Here is a 14,151-nt window from a genome sequence, read left to right on the forward strand (position 1 = left end):
TAATGTCAGATAACTAGTACTACCTTAAGCCAAAGGAATCTGAATAAAAACATAGAGGTAGAGGGGCAAACAAGCCCTAAAAGCACTTCACCAAGTACTACCTTACTAGTTTAGCTTTCATTATCATTACTTGGGTTGTTGCATTATTCTAGTTTTAAAGTAGGTGGGTAGTTGTTTTCCATTCAAACCTATACATAAATCAAAGCCACTGCACAGCCTGGGTTAACTGGTACTTGTAAAGACACACATTTCCCAGATGAGGTCACTGACAGTCTTCAAAGAAATTGTTCAGTTGCAAAGGACAAACTGCTTGGGCAATATTTAAAAAGAATCACATTGACACAAGGAGTTGACAGGAACTAGGCAACAAATATCCTTCACAAATTCAATCTAAGTTTCTCATCTATGAGCAAAATGATGGTCAAACAACGTCAGAACTCTTTTAGCTGTTCATCACCGTGGTCAACAGCGAATCAATACCTGTGAGAATTCATCTGCTGATTCTGGTTCATCAACTTCTGCCGCAGCCATGAGAGGGTCTTTCTCCACCACATGGGCCTCTTTCAGCAAGCTGTAGGTGAAGAGAAATTATGTTAGATACCACAGGCAAATTGATTCGTCTCATCCACATATCAGTTTGGGTTTAAGTAATGGTTAAAATTTACATACTAAAGAAAAAAATTGGTTTATTGTCACAAGAGTAAATAACTTTTAACACCACTACATGAAAATGACAGAGTATCGAAATCACGAAGTATATCATGACATCCAATATTATATTCTTGCATTCAAATTTAATTGCAAATAGATCATGCAAAACTACAGGTTTTCTTAACAAAAAATGAGGAAAAAGCTCCTGCAAATTTGATGTAAACTGTTCATGCTTTCTATTCTGGACCAATACAAACCTTATGATGGCCTCAACCAGCACAATCTGGGTCTCCTTGTCACATGACCAAGGGTCAGTGGGGAATTCTTGGACCACATGGTCACTGTCTCTGGGATGCATGGCATGGTGGCAGCAGAGGCAGTAGCGCACCGGCTTGTTGCCATGCTGGCCGGTGCACTCCGATGCAAAGCAGGTGTACAGTGCAGTCTTGTCAGAGGCAGCACAGTTCTACCAAGTGACAAGAGCAATAAATGAGGCACAGTTCATTCCTTATCTGATGGACAAATTAGCATTATCTGACTCACTACAGGAATATAGACAATTATGCCTACCACAATTTACAACAGAAAAATTGAGTATTTGTGCTGAATCTGTAGTGCATCAATTATGACTTATCAAACAAGTGCACATTTTTAGGTCTGGAAAGATGATGATGATCAACCAAGATGATTATAGGCCATATGCATCATGTAGTGTTTACCACGGGACATGAGAAAGGCATCTTATTGATCAATCTGCAACATGATTTAAATAATCTCTGTTGTTCACTTTCATGTTGTTTACAAGCAACCTTTCACTTTTGATTGCAAAGCCTAGTAGATTTTTTGGGGTCTACATTTTGTTTAATATTATTCATTGATTAAGTTATCTTTTTTTTTTATATATGCAATCATTTGTCTGGGAGTCCTGGTAAGTCTACAAGATGTTGAAACATTAACATTTGTTTTCCCTAAATTCAATGTCCTATCAACATGCTTATGACTAAAAGTGTAAGCTCAATAAGTCTTTAGTTTTAGATTTTTACCTTGTTCTCGCAAGTTTTGGACACATTTTCCAGCGGTGTAAGAACATTCTGAAGTGGTTTTGTGAGTTCCCTGCACAAGGAAGAAACATTTTACACATTTTTCTGATAATGCTTGAGATTTTGAAAGTTTACTGAAGATCACTAAAGATAAAACAGTTTGTAATCATCATTCACATGAAACTGCAGGCTCTGTTTAAACTGACTTTGATAGAGTACAGTGGGGGCCACCGCCACGGGGGGGGGGGGGGGGGGGGGGGGGGGGGGGGGGGGGGGGGGGGGGGGCATGATGTCCATTTGTACATTTTATCACACTAGCGATAATACCTGCTAAGTTGTAGTAAATCTAACCATGCCTTTTACAAAAGATCTGAAACTGTCCCAAATTTTGGTCCTAGCACCTAGAGGGCCACCCCTGGACCTGCCATTAACAAACTTGAAAGTACACTCACTGATGTATCAGCTCGGAGCATTTCTGGTTTTATGGAATACTTTTTTCATTATATATAGATTTCCAAATTTGGTAGCTCTGGGGTCCACAGGCCAAACTGGTTCCCAATCCCACAAGGCCTTGAGGGGGACACCCTTGGATCCACCATGAGCAACTATAAACAACAGTACTAGATGTTCTTACTCACAGCATTAACTTAATAGCTCTATAACTTCTGGTTCAAGAAGGGAAGATTTTGAAAGATTTCTCAAGTTTGTGGCCTTGGGCACTCTGATGGGGAATCCAGTAATACATACAAGGAAAACTGACGTAAATACACAAAGAGTTAGCAGATACACAGTTCCTCACCTGCTCACATACTCGCTGCACACTGAACACAGGTACAGGGGAGGAGGATGCTTGCTGTGCTGCCCAGCAATAGATGGATCCATGCACATCTAAAAGAATTTTAAAAAAATATCTATTTCTGTGTGTGTACATTATATATATGAACACACACATAAAATTACATTCCTGTTCCTATAATCATTGCTTCAAATGTTTCCTTATCTTTCAGCCCACTTATTCAACATCTTATTTTGATGACTATATCCTATTTGTGTGGAAAATTATCAACAATTGCTCTGTGCTGTGTTATGCTGCATTATCATGTTTCAGTGCAAGTGATTCACTTGTTCTGCATATTCAATATTTGATGTGTAAACCTAATCTGCATTTTTCTTTTCTGGTTGCAACTTTTGATACAGCCTTGGAAATGTCTTAAATCAAATTTTCACTGAATTACACCATGGTTATCATAACTAATTCCGGAATCACTAGATCATCATTATCACTATCATCAGCATCATTACAATTAACATCATGACATTATAGACAAGATTTATGCTGTCATTATGAAGTACACTTGTATAAGCTGCCTGATTGTCTTTCCATTGTGATTACTAGGCAAGATTTGAATATAACCATGTAAGGACATGACCTGAAGATGTGACCAAATGTGTCATTTGCCACTGTGATGTGATACCACTGTAAGGCACTGTGATGATCCCTCTACTTAAATATACCTTGACTGCTGCGTTGTTGACTGGAGTCAGGCAGTTTGACCTTTGACATAGAATGGGTTTCCAACCTATGAGACGGTTCAAATGAAAGGATAGTACAATAAAAAACCTAGAGTGACATTTTACCTCGTCACAGAAGCGCTGCCAACCAACACGATGCCATCCAAATGCTGAGAAACAACTCACAACTAACAGGATGAATATCATATTTCACATTGTAGCATCCCTACATTCTGATCAGGAATGCAATGACAGATTTACAACAGACACATGTAACTATATAAGTTCATGGTAGTACCATAAGGACAAGGATGCAGCATTACACACTAGGTCTGGCTCAGAAACTCTAGCTAGCAAGTATTAAAGTAAATTTGTGTACTTCAATCTACACTCAGCAAAAAAAGAAAGTAAACACTTTTTCAAGTTTATCTTTCTCATAGACTATCTGGCTAAAAATGGTGCTTTATATACCATGTTAAAGGTAATTTAATTAGCTATCAACCTAGTAGGTCAATGAAAAAGTTAACTTTACCCATGAGTGAACACATTCGTTTTTCTCTTCCAAGGCACAAAAGTAAAAATTGCAGAATGGACAAGTTGTTATTCAAGCGTATTTGTTCTTCCATATAATAATGAGAACAAAAGACAAATTTAACACAATAGAAATGCAAATTAATTTGCAAAAATCAAGCTATGATCTCAATAATGTCTCTGTAACCCTCCAAAGATAAAGAAAGGCAAAAAAAAATGGAGGAAAATGAAGAATCTTCTGTCAAATCCGCAGTCAAAAGACATAAGAAAAATATTATGGTAACAAAGAAAGTTAAATTTGAAACATTATTCCAAATTCAGAAAATGTGAAATAATATTTGGATCTTGAATATGTCTCGTGCATTCTTAAATTCCTTAATTAAAAGGTAAGATGAAGAAATTCTGTCAATTTTATCACCTTTGCGGCTAACTCCCTATGTCATTTAAAGTTTGAATTGATGGAAAATGCTTATGTTCCACCTTCAGTTTCCCCACTATGTTTTTGTTTTGAATATAAAGGGAACAACAGAATGGAAACTTATTTCTGCTGTTTCACTCATGTCTCTCATTGCGTTTAAATTGGTCTTTTGTTATCACTGCTATCTTGGAGGGCATTTGCAAATGAATTTCAATATGTCCAATTCTGCAATTTTCACTTTTCTGCTTTGGAGGACAAAAACGAATGTGTTCACTCACGCATAAAATTTCCCTTTGTATAAACCTACCAGGTTGATAGCCAATTAAATAATCTTTGATATGGTATATGACACATTGATTTTTATCTACATCTTCTATGAAAAATATTAACTGAAAAAAGTGTTTACTTTCTTTTTTTGCTGAGTGTATCTTAAGTATTAACTTGTCAAAAATATAAGCTAATGTAATCTGCAAGCGTATATTACTACCTTTAATTCAGAGATACTAAAACTCTCTGTCAAATCTTTCAAAGAATATGAACATCATATTGAATGTCTCACACGAAGTGAACAATATACAATGCTCGGTGAATTGAATCAAGATGAATGATGATGATTTAATGAAATCGTTGAAAATGGATTTAATTGTAAAGGATTAACACACAGAGAACAAATCAAATCGAAGAGCCAGCTTTCTAAGAGTGGAAGTTATCACCTTCATAAAGGTGATATCATATCACGGTGTTCTTCTAGTGTAAAGGAGATCCAGGAAGTAGCACTACTTACAGGCATAGGTGAATTCTCGGTTGTCATTACTGGAGGGCACAAGTGTGGGCCAGTAGTGGAAGAGGAGATTGGCTGCTGCCCACGAGCCCCTGAGGGGCCAAAGGCCACAGTGCACAAAATGTCCTATGAGAACAAAAAAAAAAAAAAAAAAAAAAAAAAAAAAACAGTGCTTATTCATATCACATACATTCAGACTTGATGATTAACTCTGCAAGAAATACACATTACAATTGAACTTATGATATATCAAGCTCCATTCAAAGAAACACCACAGATTCTCAGTGATACTTCAAATTCATTTGATAATACTAATTTAGGCAGATTTGAATATTACACAGCTTTCTAAAATTGTCATTGCTATCTATTATGTCTCTAAAAAAGTTTTTACTTCAAACTAATTTTGCCTTGTTAAAAGGAAGTAAAGAGAAAATTTTTATTCAAAAAAGATTATTGCATGATTTAGACATAACATGAACATATGGGCAATTTATAAAGATTTACCTTGAACACTTCTGTCTTGTAGGTCATGACACATTCCACCAGCAATGCATGATGAGCTAGGGAGAAACAACCATTGCAAAAACCATAAGGAAAGTGCATGAAATAATATTGGTTAAAATCAATCATGCAAGTTACATGTATGTACATGTAAGGTGATGGCATGATCATTCACTGTATGCATATTTACTTGTTATTCTTACCTTTTTTACCCTTTTTCTGCCTTCCTATTACTCTATTAGTTTCTTGTGGGTTAGGATGGACTCCGTGCTGGTTCTTTGTTTTCATTGTTTGTTTGTTGTTGTTGTGTTTGGGTTTTTTTTTGTGGGGGGGGAGGCTTAATTATGGCAAAAACAAGAGCACAAACACATGCACAGACCCATGGCAATGTGAAAGTACATTGAATTTAAAAACACAGTGCAGCTTTGAAAAATTGACTGTGGGAAACCATGTGGGCAAGTCTTACCTTTGTTCTTGCAATGCTGCAGGACTAGCATGATTACAGCTGACATGGACATTGATGCGTATGTTTCTCCCTCCCATCCCATCACTTCAGCTGCAACAAAGACAATGGCATTGCAATTGTTAGTTTGCATGAAATTTAAAAACTAAATACTAAAAAAAATGAACATAATCTCAATTAAGAAAGCTGACTGTAACCAACGAATGCTGATTGTGCGATCAACTTTTCTAACCATGAGCACAAACATTTGTATGGAACTGGCGAGCATTACACACTCAATGTAAAATGCCCAAAATTGCTTGCACATTTTTGCTTCATCACCTTTGTATTATACTGATTAAAAAGAAACTTAACTCACAAAAAAAAATCAAAAACCTTACACAGATGTTAAGTATGATAGTTGGCCACAAGATAAACACCATGGGGATAGTTGATTTTGAAGTTCAAATGCAGCCAAGCATGCATGTTGCATGTTTGATATTTCAACACAGTAGATATATTCACAACACTGTAAGAAACACATATGATGAACTTCAAAAAGTTCTGAATCACAGATATGATTAGACTTTCAATTTTTGATTGGAGATAGGTAAGTGAGATGTCAACTTCTTATTTGGTTTTGAACAATTATCAATGTCTTGCTCCCATTGCAGCATATCTTTAACCAAATTTCAAAAGGAAGTATATGAAAAAAAAAAACAGATAACACATGAAGACAAAGTAAAAACCCATACCGGCCATGAATCTAAAACATAAGTTTTTCTTTTAAAAAAAATACATTAAAAACAAATAAAATCATGCTCAAATACAAAAGATATAACAGTGCAGAAATGTTCAACTATTTCTCCTCAGTCTGCATGCAGGCAATACATAAATAAGAATGACCTTTCAAAAACTTGGGGGTGCGTCCAGGCATAAGACAAAATGAATGCTTACTGAGGCAAATGGGGAGAAGTGTGGTACACAGGAGGTCCACAGTCTCTTTCTGCAGAGATGAAGGGAACACAGCCAAGGTGGAGGCCACTGTGTGTGGAATGGTGTCAATTGTCTCGGGCTCCAGAAACCACAGGATGCAACCAAACAGCTGCAAAATGGCCTGCCCAAACGCTGCAAGATCAAACATACATTTGATATCAGAATAGCTACACATTATAGTCATTGTACAATCTTCACTACACATACAGTGTAGGTACGGTAGTATACTGTACAGCTAAGGCTTTATTTTGTGTTTGTGTTTTTCTTTTTTGTTCTTTGCTTTAAAATTACCATGCAGCTTAACAAGTGTGTTAGCAAACACAAAGGCTGTTTCTGATGTTGTAATGTTCCTGTAAGTGTGTTATCCTTCAGAGTCAACACTAAATTCATTACTACATAAAGTAAATGAACCATTAAATAAAAAAAAAATACAAAAACAGGCTAATAGCATACCTGCAGTCGGCTTTACAAGTTTGACAAAAAATGAGCTCTAGAGCTAACAGAATCAATTTTGCTTTTGATGGAGTTAACTAATAATTCTGATGAGTACGTAATTGTAATTTTGTATGAGGTCCTAAGATTCACCCATTGGAATTTGAAACTGTCAAAATGCTTTTCATTCTTCTCTACTCACCAAATTGGCCATACTGTACAAGCGGCACAACATCTATCAGTCCAACCAGTGTCTCATATAGACTGAGATAGTCAAGGCTTGGGAGATGGGGGAGACGATGGTTGACTCGCTTCCGAGTGGAGCTCAACTTTTCATCAACATCACCTGGAGCACCTTTTAGAATGCTATCATTTCATGTTCAACCAAGCAGATTAAAAAAACAAAAAAACAAGGGTGATCATGTCAACCGAAAATAAACCAAAAACATCATACAAAAATAAAATTTTTCCACTAAAAATAAAATCTGACAAAATTTAGTTAGTACAATTTGTAGATATACAGAGCATACAGGCACCAATATACAGTTCCAACAGATCGTGTCTAAATCTAAATTGGATAGCTTAATGTATTGAAACAAAATGTGATTACATACATGTATGTGCTTCATGATGTACTGTATGTCTACCACAGGCATGACATATTACGGCAAAATGATAGTTATTGAATATTTGTACCAATATATGTAAAAGGTTACCAGGAAAATTTTTTTTTTTTTTTTAATCGCAAGCTTGCAAGGTATTTGAAATCAGATCTAAGGTAGAGCATGCCTGAAATAAATTCAGCATGAACTAAAATCAGCATATCTCTTACATGAATAAGTCATAAAATCTTCAAAGTATGATTCAAAAAAAAAAAAGAGGAAAACTGCATTGATGAGATAATGTATTTAAACAACCAGGGGGCACCATTTTTTCCACCTTTGTCACAGCAGCGGGTTTTGTTAAATCAATAGGGTAATCAACTCAGCATTGTGCTATTGGACTCATGCAGCATACCTAGGCCTAATATGATTGAAACAAACCCAGGGGTTCTCCATAAACAAGCATACATATTTTGCAATCATAAAGCAGCTATTCTATTACAGTAAAACTGCATGTACTGCCTAGCAGGACGCATTTTATTCCTCCCTTCATCCAGTACCCTGAAATGCAGAGAGACAAAAATTCAGTTCTTTAAATCACAGTACCTTCTTAGCGTGTGAATGAAGTACTTGAGTGTGTTGGCAATGTCGATGCCTGTTGGCAGGGGTGCGATATTAAACAGGATCCTGCTTTGGTAATCTTTTACATTCCGGATTTTGGCAGCGACTAGTAAACGCAATGTGAATAAAAGTACATAAAATTTAGGGCATTAGTAGATCATAAATTGACTTGTCTGAGAAGGTTTAAATACATACAGTACACTTACGACCTGGGAAATAGAAGCACACACTAGCATGTGATGAATGGCAATTGGAGCATATAAAAAGGATTGACTAAATATGGATGCACAATTTTTACGGTGTTTGGCTACATTTTGTTTGTCTGTATTTAACCAGAAAGCATGTGCATGCTTCATTTAGAGTTTACAATCATGTGACATGAGTTTTAGTCAAAACTTATTGATTAAATAAAAGACATGGAATGTATGAACAGTTTGGTACAGTAGATACAATTGTAGGTTCATCCATTCCCGCTGAATAACATACAGAAATACATATTAGCAATTAGATTTATCAATAAGTTGAGAGTTTAAGAATGGCAATTTTATTGATTTTACATCAACTTTTCACAGTTTACTAAATTTGAGTTGCCCAATGTTCCATTTCATCATGAAAAAAACTCCACCAACTTTGCTATGAAATTGATTATCAAACTTTTATCTATTTGTTCCCACTTCATCGCTGCTTTGTCCACTGTATGGTTGACTAGAAGAAAATGCATTTCACATCTTCAACACTTAAATGCCTTTCTGCCGCTTCATTTCCCAAACAATCCTCTCCAATCAGATTCTATGAAATATGTTAGGGACACAGGTATTTCACATATTCTTCAATACTACACTCAGGACGAAATTATCATGTGCCATTCATGTCAGGCTTCCACTAGGTAAAACCTATGGCAGGAGGTGGATAATGCCTTTGCCTGTAAAAATTGCAGAAAGTAGATAACCATAAATATTGTATACTTATCATCAGTACAGCAAAGTTGCAAAATACTCTGAAATGTGAACTGGCCCTCTGATTACCGGTAAAAGAGCTTATGTATAGGCCCCAAATATTGATAGGTTTAAGTGACACTTTGTGTCTGTTCTGATTTGCTACTACCTAAGTGATATCAGCGAGCTTTAGATCTGCAATGTGAACGTTATTAAAGACAATGACGCCTCTTGGGCTGGACAATGGAAACTGTTGTCTCGCGCATGTCAATTTTATGCTTAATTAGTGTCATTTTAGCTTTAAAGTCATAAACCCATTGAGGACGGGCTGATTTTGCTAAAACATGCATTTCCCACACTTGCCCAAGTATACTCGAGTCGGGGACTTAGTTTCAAACTGTTTTACCAAATAGGGAAAAAAAAATTGCTTGTGATATTTTCGAAACATACCACTAACATGTCAGAAGCATGGATTTTAATGTATGAGATGATATCACATCCAGCTCAACCTGATTAACTCTGTACAACATGAGTACAGTATAGCTTCTTCTCCAAACACGACATTTTTGCTTTGCGAGAAGACAGGTTAGGTTTTCATGTTTAAATGAAAGAGTATCGCACACCAAAGACGATGCATACAATTTTACGTGTAATTTTGTGCATGGAAAAAAATGAAGGAGATCGGTCAACCCCAAAATATAAACAAACATTGCTGCCTCCAGTCACGGAGACAGTATGATTGAAAATGAAGATCAATCCAGATTCAATCTCCTAGCAGAGGAGGAACTGCAAGAGTTCATTAACTACAGCAACAGTGTAAATACCAATAAGCAAATCAAATACGGGCTCTCCGTTTTTTCAAACTTTTGCCAGCCAGCAAACTGAATTTAAAAACATTGAGAACTGTGAGTTGGATGTATCGCTGCCCCAATTCTGCGCCAGTGCACGGAACAAGAAGGGAGAATGCCACTCAGCATACAAGTGTAAGTCAACAATGCATCCTACAGTACCAGTATTTGCTTTGCAATGCAGTGCCGTTTTCTGGCTTCCCGAAATGTCTACATCGTCATCTATCTAGCAGAAGAACTTTCTCTAACAAGACTTTCAAGGCACTGTCGGTGAAGTTGAAAGAGAGTGGAAAAGGAAGCGTGCAACATCACCCTCAAATCTCTGCAGATGACATGAAACTCACACATGCAAGTTTAGATCCGAGTACAGCAAAAGGGCTGCAAGATATAGCACTTCTCAAAATAATGCTTCATTTTGCTAATCACGGAAGGGACACTCTGTGTGCTATGAAAATACAATTATGCACCAGGAAAGAGATAATGAATTCTTCACTCTCCAAGACATGAATACAAAAATCCACCATGATGATGATGCTGAGAGCCCAAAAGGACAAATGCAGACATTACCAGGAAATTGTTGATGCCCAGTTGCCAACTTCAAAAAAGTACTTGTTAAAATTAAACCTCAAATGTTCCTGGATGTGGCAGAGGCCAAAAGAAATGGTTAGTGATGAAGAAATAGTATGATACTGTGTGTAAATGCACCGCTGGGCAAAAACACACTGGGAACCATGCCTTAAATGCTAAAAGAAAAGGCCGGATGCTAAAAGTTGCACACTTATTATTCTCTCCGTACAACCGCATAAAACTCCTTGATCATGTTTAGTATGTATCCAGGGAAATTATGACCATCAGGTCATCACTCAGGATTACAATGTGTTATGACTGATATCATAACAAAATATGAAAGTAAGACAAAATATTTCAGATGTGAAGTGGCTGTATCCAGCCTCTCGAGCCATGGATACAGTCATAACAGTACGTGTGCAGCTGAATCCAGCCACAATATGCAAGGCTATGGATGCAACTGCACGCATGTGGCTGGGGTGACACAACATTTGCTCCTGCGACAATTGCTCCGGTCTTATTTTCTCCAAGGATTTGGGGTCAGGGTGATGGCTGGGATAGGGTTTTAGGTTTAGTTTGATGTGAGGATTAGGGTTAGGTTTTGTTTGTGGGTAAGTTTTATGTTTGGCTTAGTGTGCAGATATTTCATGCGAGCAATTGTTGCAGGAGAAAATGTCATGGGTTCAGTGCAATATATAAAAGGCATACACTATTCCAAATTCAACTAGACATTTACTTACACTGCTCTGCCTTGGTGGACATGTTGACATCAGATCAGTGAAAATACCACATGTGACATCATGACACATTCCACATCAGGAAAACTGTTAAGGCAAGTCAAAAAGGGACTGTGTTACTCATGTCTACAGCTGTCAAGTGTTACAATCATATCCACAAATTACCCTGTATGTAGTGTTGCAACAAACAATTCATCAGAAATACATTGTATGCAAATCATGACAGAACAATCTAATCTCCTCCCTACACCCCTATTCCTTACAACGATGATGAAATTTATACAACACCTAATTAGAATATAGCTATCCAATTGGTCGACTGCCCATCATGTAACATTTAGTTAAAAGTTCCATCGAACACTGTGGCTGTCAGCCGTGCAATTTTGTTTGAGAAAAAATAGATAGCACATGGCTGATGACACCCATTTCCATTGACTCCCATGTTAAACTCACGATTGACCCCCAAGTTTTTGTTCCATCGCACAGCTCTGATATCACAATTGCAGCGCACACTCAACAAATACAAGCGCACTTACAAGCGCGTACTTTTGTCACTCATTTTTGTAAACCACTTCAACCAATCAGCTTCGCATAGGTACGTACACGATGACTGTGACTGTGCGGCTACTCATTCGTCTTTCACGGAAAAGGTTGCTATTTCTGTGCTGAATTCACGAATCTGTTTGGACCACATCTGTTGACGTTCGAGGTGTTGAATAAAACGAATAGTGTACGGTTTTTACTCGTGCAATGGAACAAGATTTTGAACTTGGTGAAAGATAGAGGCGCTCTATTCAATGAGGCGAAGCCGAGTTGAATAGTGCGCCTCATCTTTCACCTCGTGCAAAATCTTGTACCATCGCACTCGTGACCATTCACTATTTGTATACTATGACTTTTAGAGTCGCTCCTCTACACAAAAGATGAAAGCAAAGATTTACATTGAACACTAGAAGTAGAATTGTAGGCTAGTGGTAGAAACTATAAATAGCAGTCCGGAACGAGTGCAACATCTTAAGATTAAAAGAAGACTGTACCGGTATTTTATTTTTATATTTGTTGTTCTTCTAATTCTAAAAGACCAAACTGTGCAAATAAAAGCGAAATTTCATCGCAATTTAGTCTGCAATTTCAAAATCAAAATGAGCCTTTATTGGTGCAACTTAATGGCCAGTTTCACAAAGAAGCCAATGGTATGCTGTGTGTTTTCAATTTTGCTAAACTTTCTAATGAAAAGAAAATGAAGATTTTGGAGACCTTTTTCATGTAGCCATTGACACATGTAATACAAGATAAAATAAATAACAAAGGAATTATTCTGTACATGACAATTTGAAGTGGATGGTAAAAGGCTAATAAGATTAAACAGGGAAAATAGTAGGGCAATCATGCACTTTACAGCCCTATCTATTATCAGTGCAAGATTTACCTGCAAATTCGAGTACACAGGCACTGCGGGTTGACAGCATGTGTTCCCGTAATGTGTGCAGGTGTGTGTGATCTCACTTTAGATGTGTGTGCATATAACCAATGTCGATACCTAGCGTGTGTGTGCCTATTAAACAGAGACTCCAACTCTCCCGTTTTCGACGGGAGATCTCCCGCCGAAAACCCATTTTTGCAAAATCTCCCGTTCTCCCGTTTGAGATTTAATTCCTCCCGCCCTGGCTCTTTGTCTCCCGTTTGAAAGGATTTCTTACATGTTTCTATCGTACGTTGAAAAAAACAAGCCTTAGATAGCACCAGAGAGCATCTAGAACCGTGGGAATTTCGCGCTTCGCACACATCAACTTTCAGTCTCCCGTTTGCTAGGCGTTTCAGGCGGGAGAATCTCCAGATCAGAAGGTACTTTGGGTTGGAGTCTCTGATTAAAATGAAAGCACTTTCGATGCACCACACCATTGCTCTCGCCCTTCTCCCTGCACGGTGTGATCGAGCAGAGAAGTACATGTAAACAGGGGTGCTGTGCAGCTGTGTGCATGCATGGCATGGAAAGGCAGAAAACGCAACTCAACAGTTGTAAACTTTCGTCCTTCATTCATGATTTTAAATGAATGCATACTGCGTTATATCTCATGCAGGGGATTACTAATATTAAAGCTACCATGGTATTGCAGAGGGCATACACACTGTATGTCCACTGTCCTTGGCGAAATCATTCTGTGAAATAATGAACATAAAAAAAAAAAAACTGCAGTCCGCATTACGAAAATCTATACTGATGCACCAGTCTGTCTGTTACTGTTTGCACAGTTACCGATTTATGGGCACAGCAGCCACTACAGACATACACACACATACACACCACTGTGATACACACACACACACACAAGCCTCTCCTGCCTATGACGGGTGGTTTGCACGAGTTGCGGTAGCGATTGATGGATGAAGGAGACGTTAAATTACCGTATTTGCATATCTAATGTGGTTAGCTAGGAGCATGGACCATGCGAGGAGTAGGATGCTCAAAAATGTAAGCTAAACTACTGAACTGTAGCGCAGACTTCTTAACCACACTTTGGCACTTTTCTGCGATG

General features: G+C 37.5%; 1 protein-coding gene across 1 annotated transcript in view; it reads right to left on the reverse strand.

The window, feature by feature from the left end:
• The window catches only part of LOC139713256 (protein unc-79 homolog), a 55,141-nt gene that overhangs the window by 37,883 nt on the left and 3,107 nt on the right, over positions 1-14,151 (reverse strand). Inside the window, 13 exon segments of the mRNA XM_071625001.1 lie at positions 481-571; positions 909-1,117; positions 1,695-1,764; positions 2,491-2,579; positions 3,207-3,271; positions 4,937-5,014; positions 5,017-5,059; positions 5,438-5,493; positions 5,901-5,990; positions 6,834-7,004; positions 7,507-7,670; positions 8,513-8,633; positions 11,618-11,701. Coding sequence (XP_071481102.1) covers positions 481-571; positions 909-1,117; positions 1,695-1,764; positions 2,491-2,579; positions 3,207-3,271; positions 4,937-5,014; positions 5,017-5,059; positions 5,438-5,493; positions 5,901-5,990; positions 6,834-7,004; positions 7,507-7,670; positions 8,513-8,633; positions 11,618-11,639 — 1,269 coding nt within the window. The 5' untranslated portion in view covers positions 11,640-11,701.

The sequence above is a fragment of the Diadema antillarum genome, unplaced genomic scaffold (assembly GCF_040938485.1).
Source record: "Diadema antillarum isolate AM-2024a unplaced genomic scaffold, OU_Dant_1.0 seq00001933_RagTag, whole genome shotgun sequence".
Classification (NCBI taxonomy): domain Eukaryota; kingdom Metazoa; phylum Echinodermata; class Echinoidea; order Diadematoida; family Diadematidae; genus Diadema; species Diadema antillarum.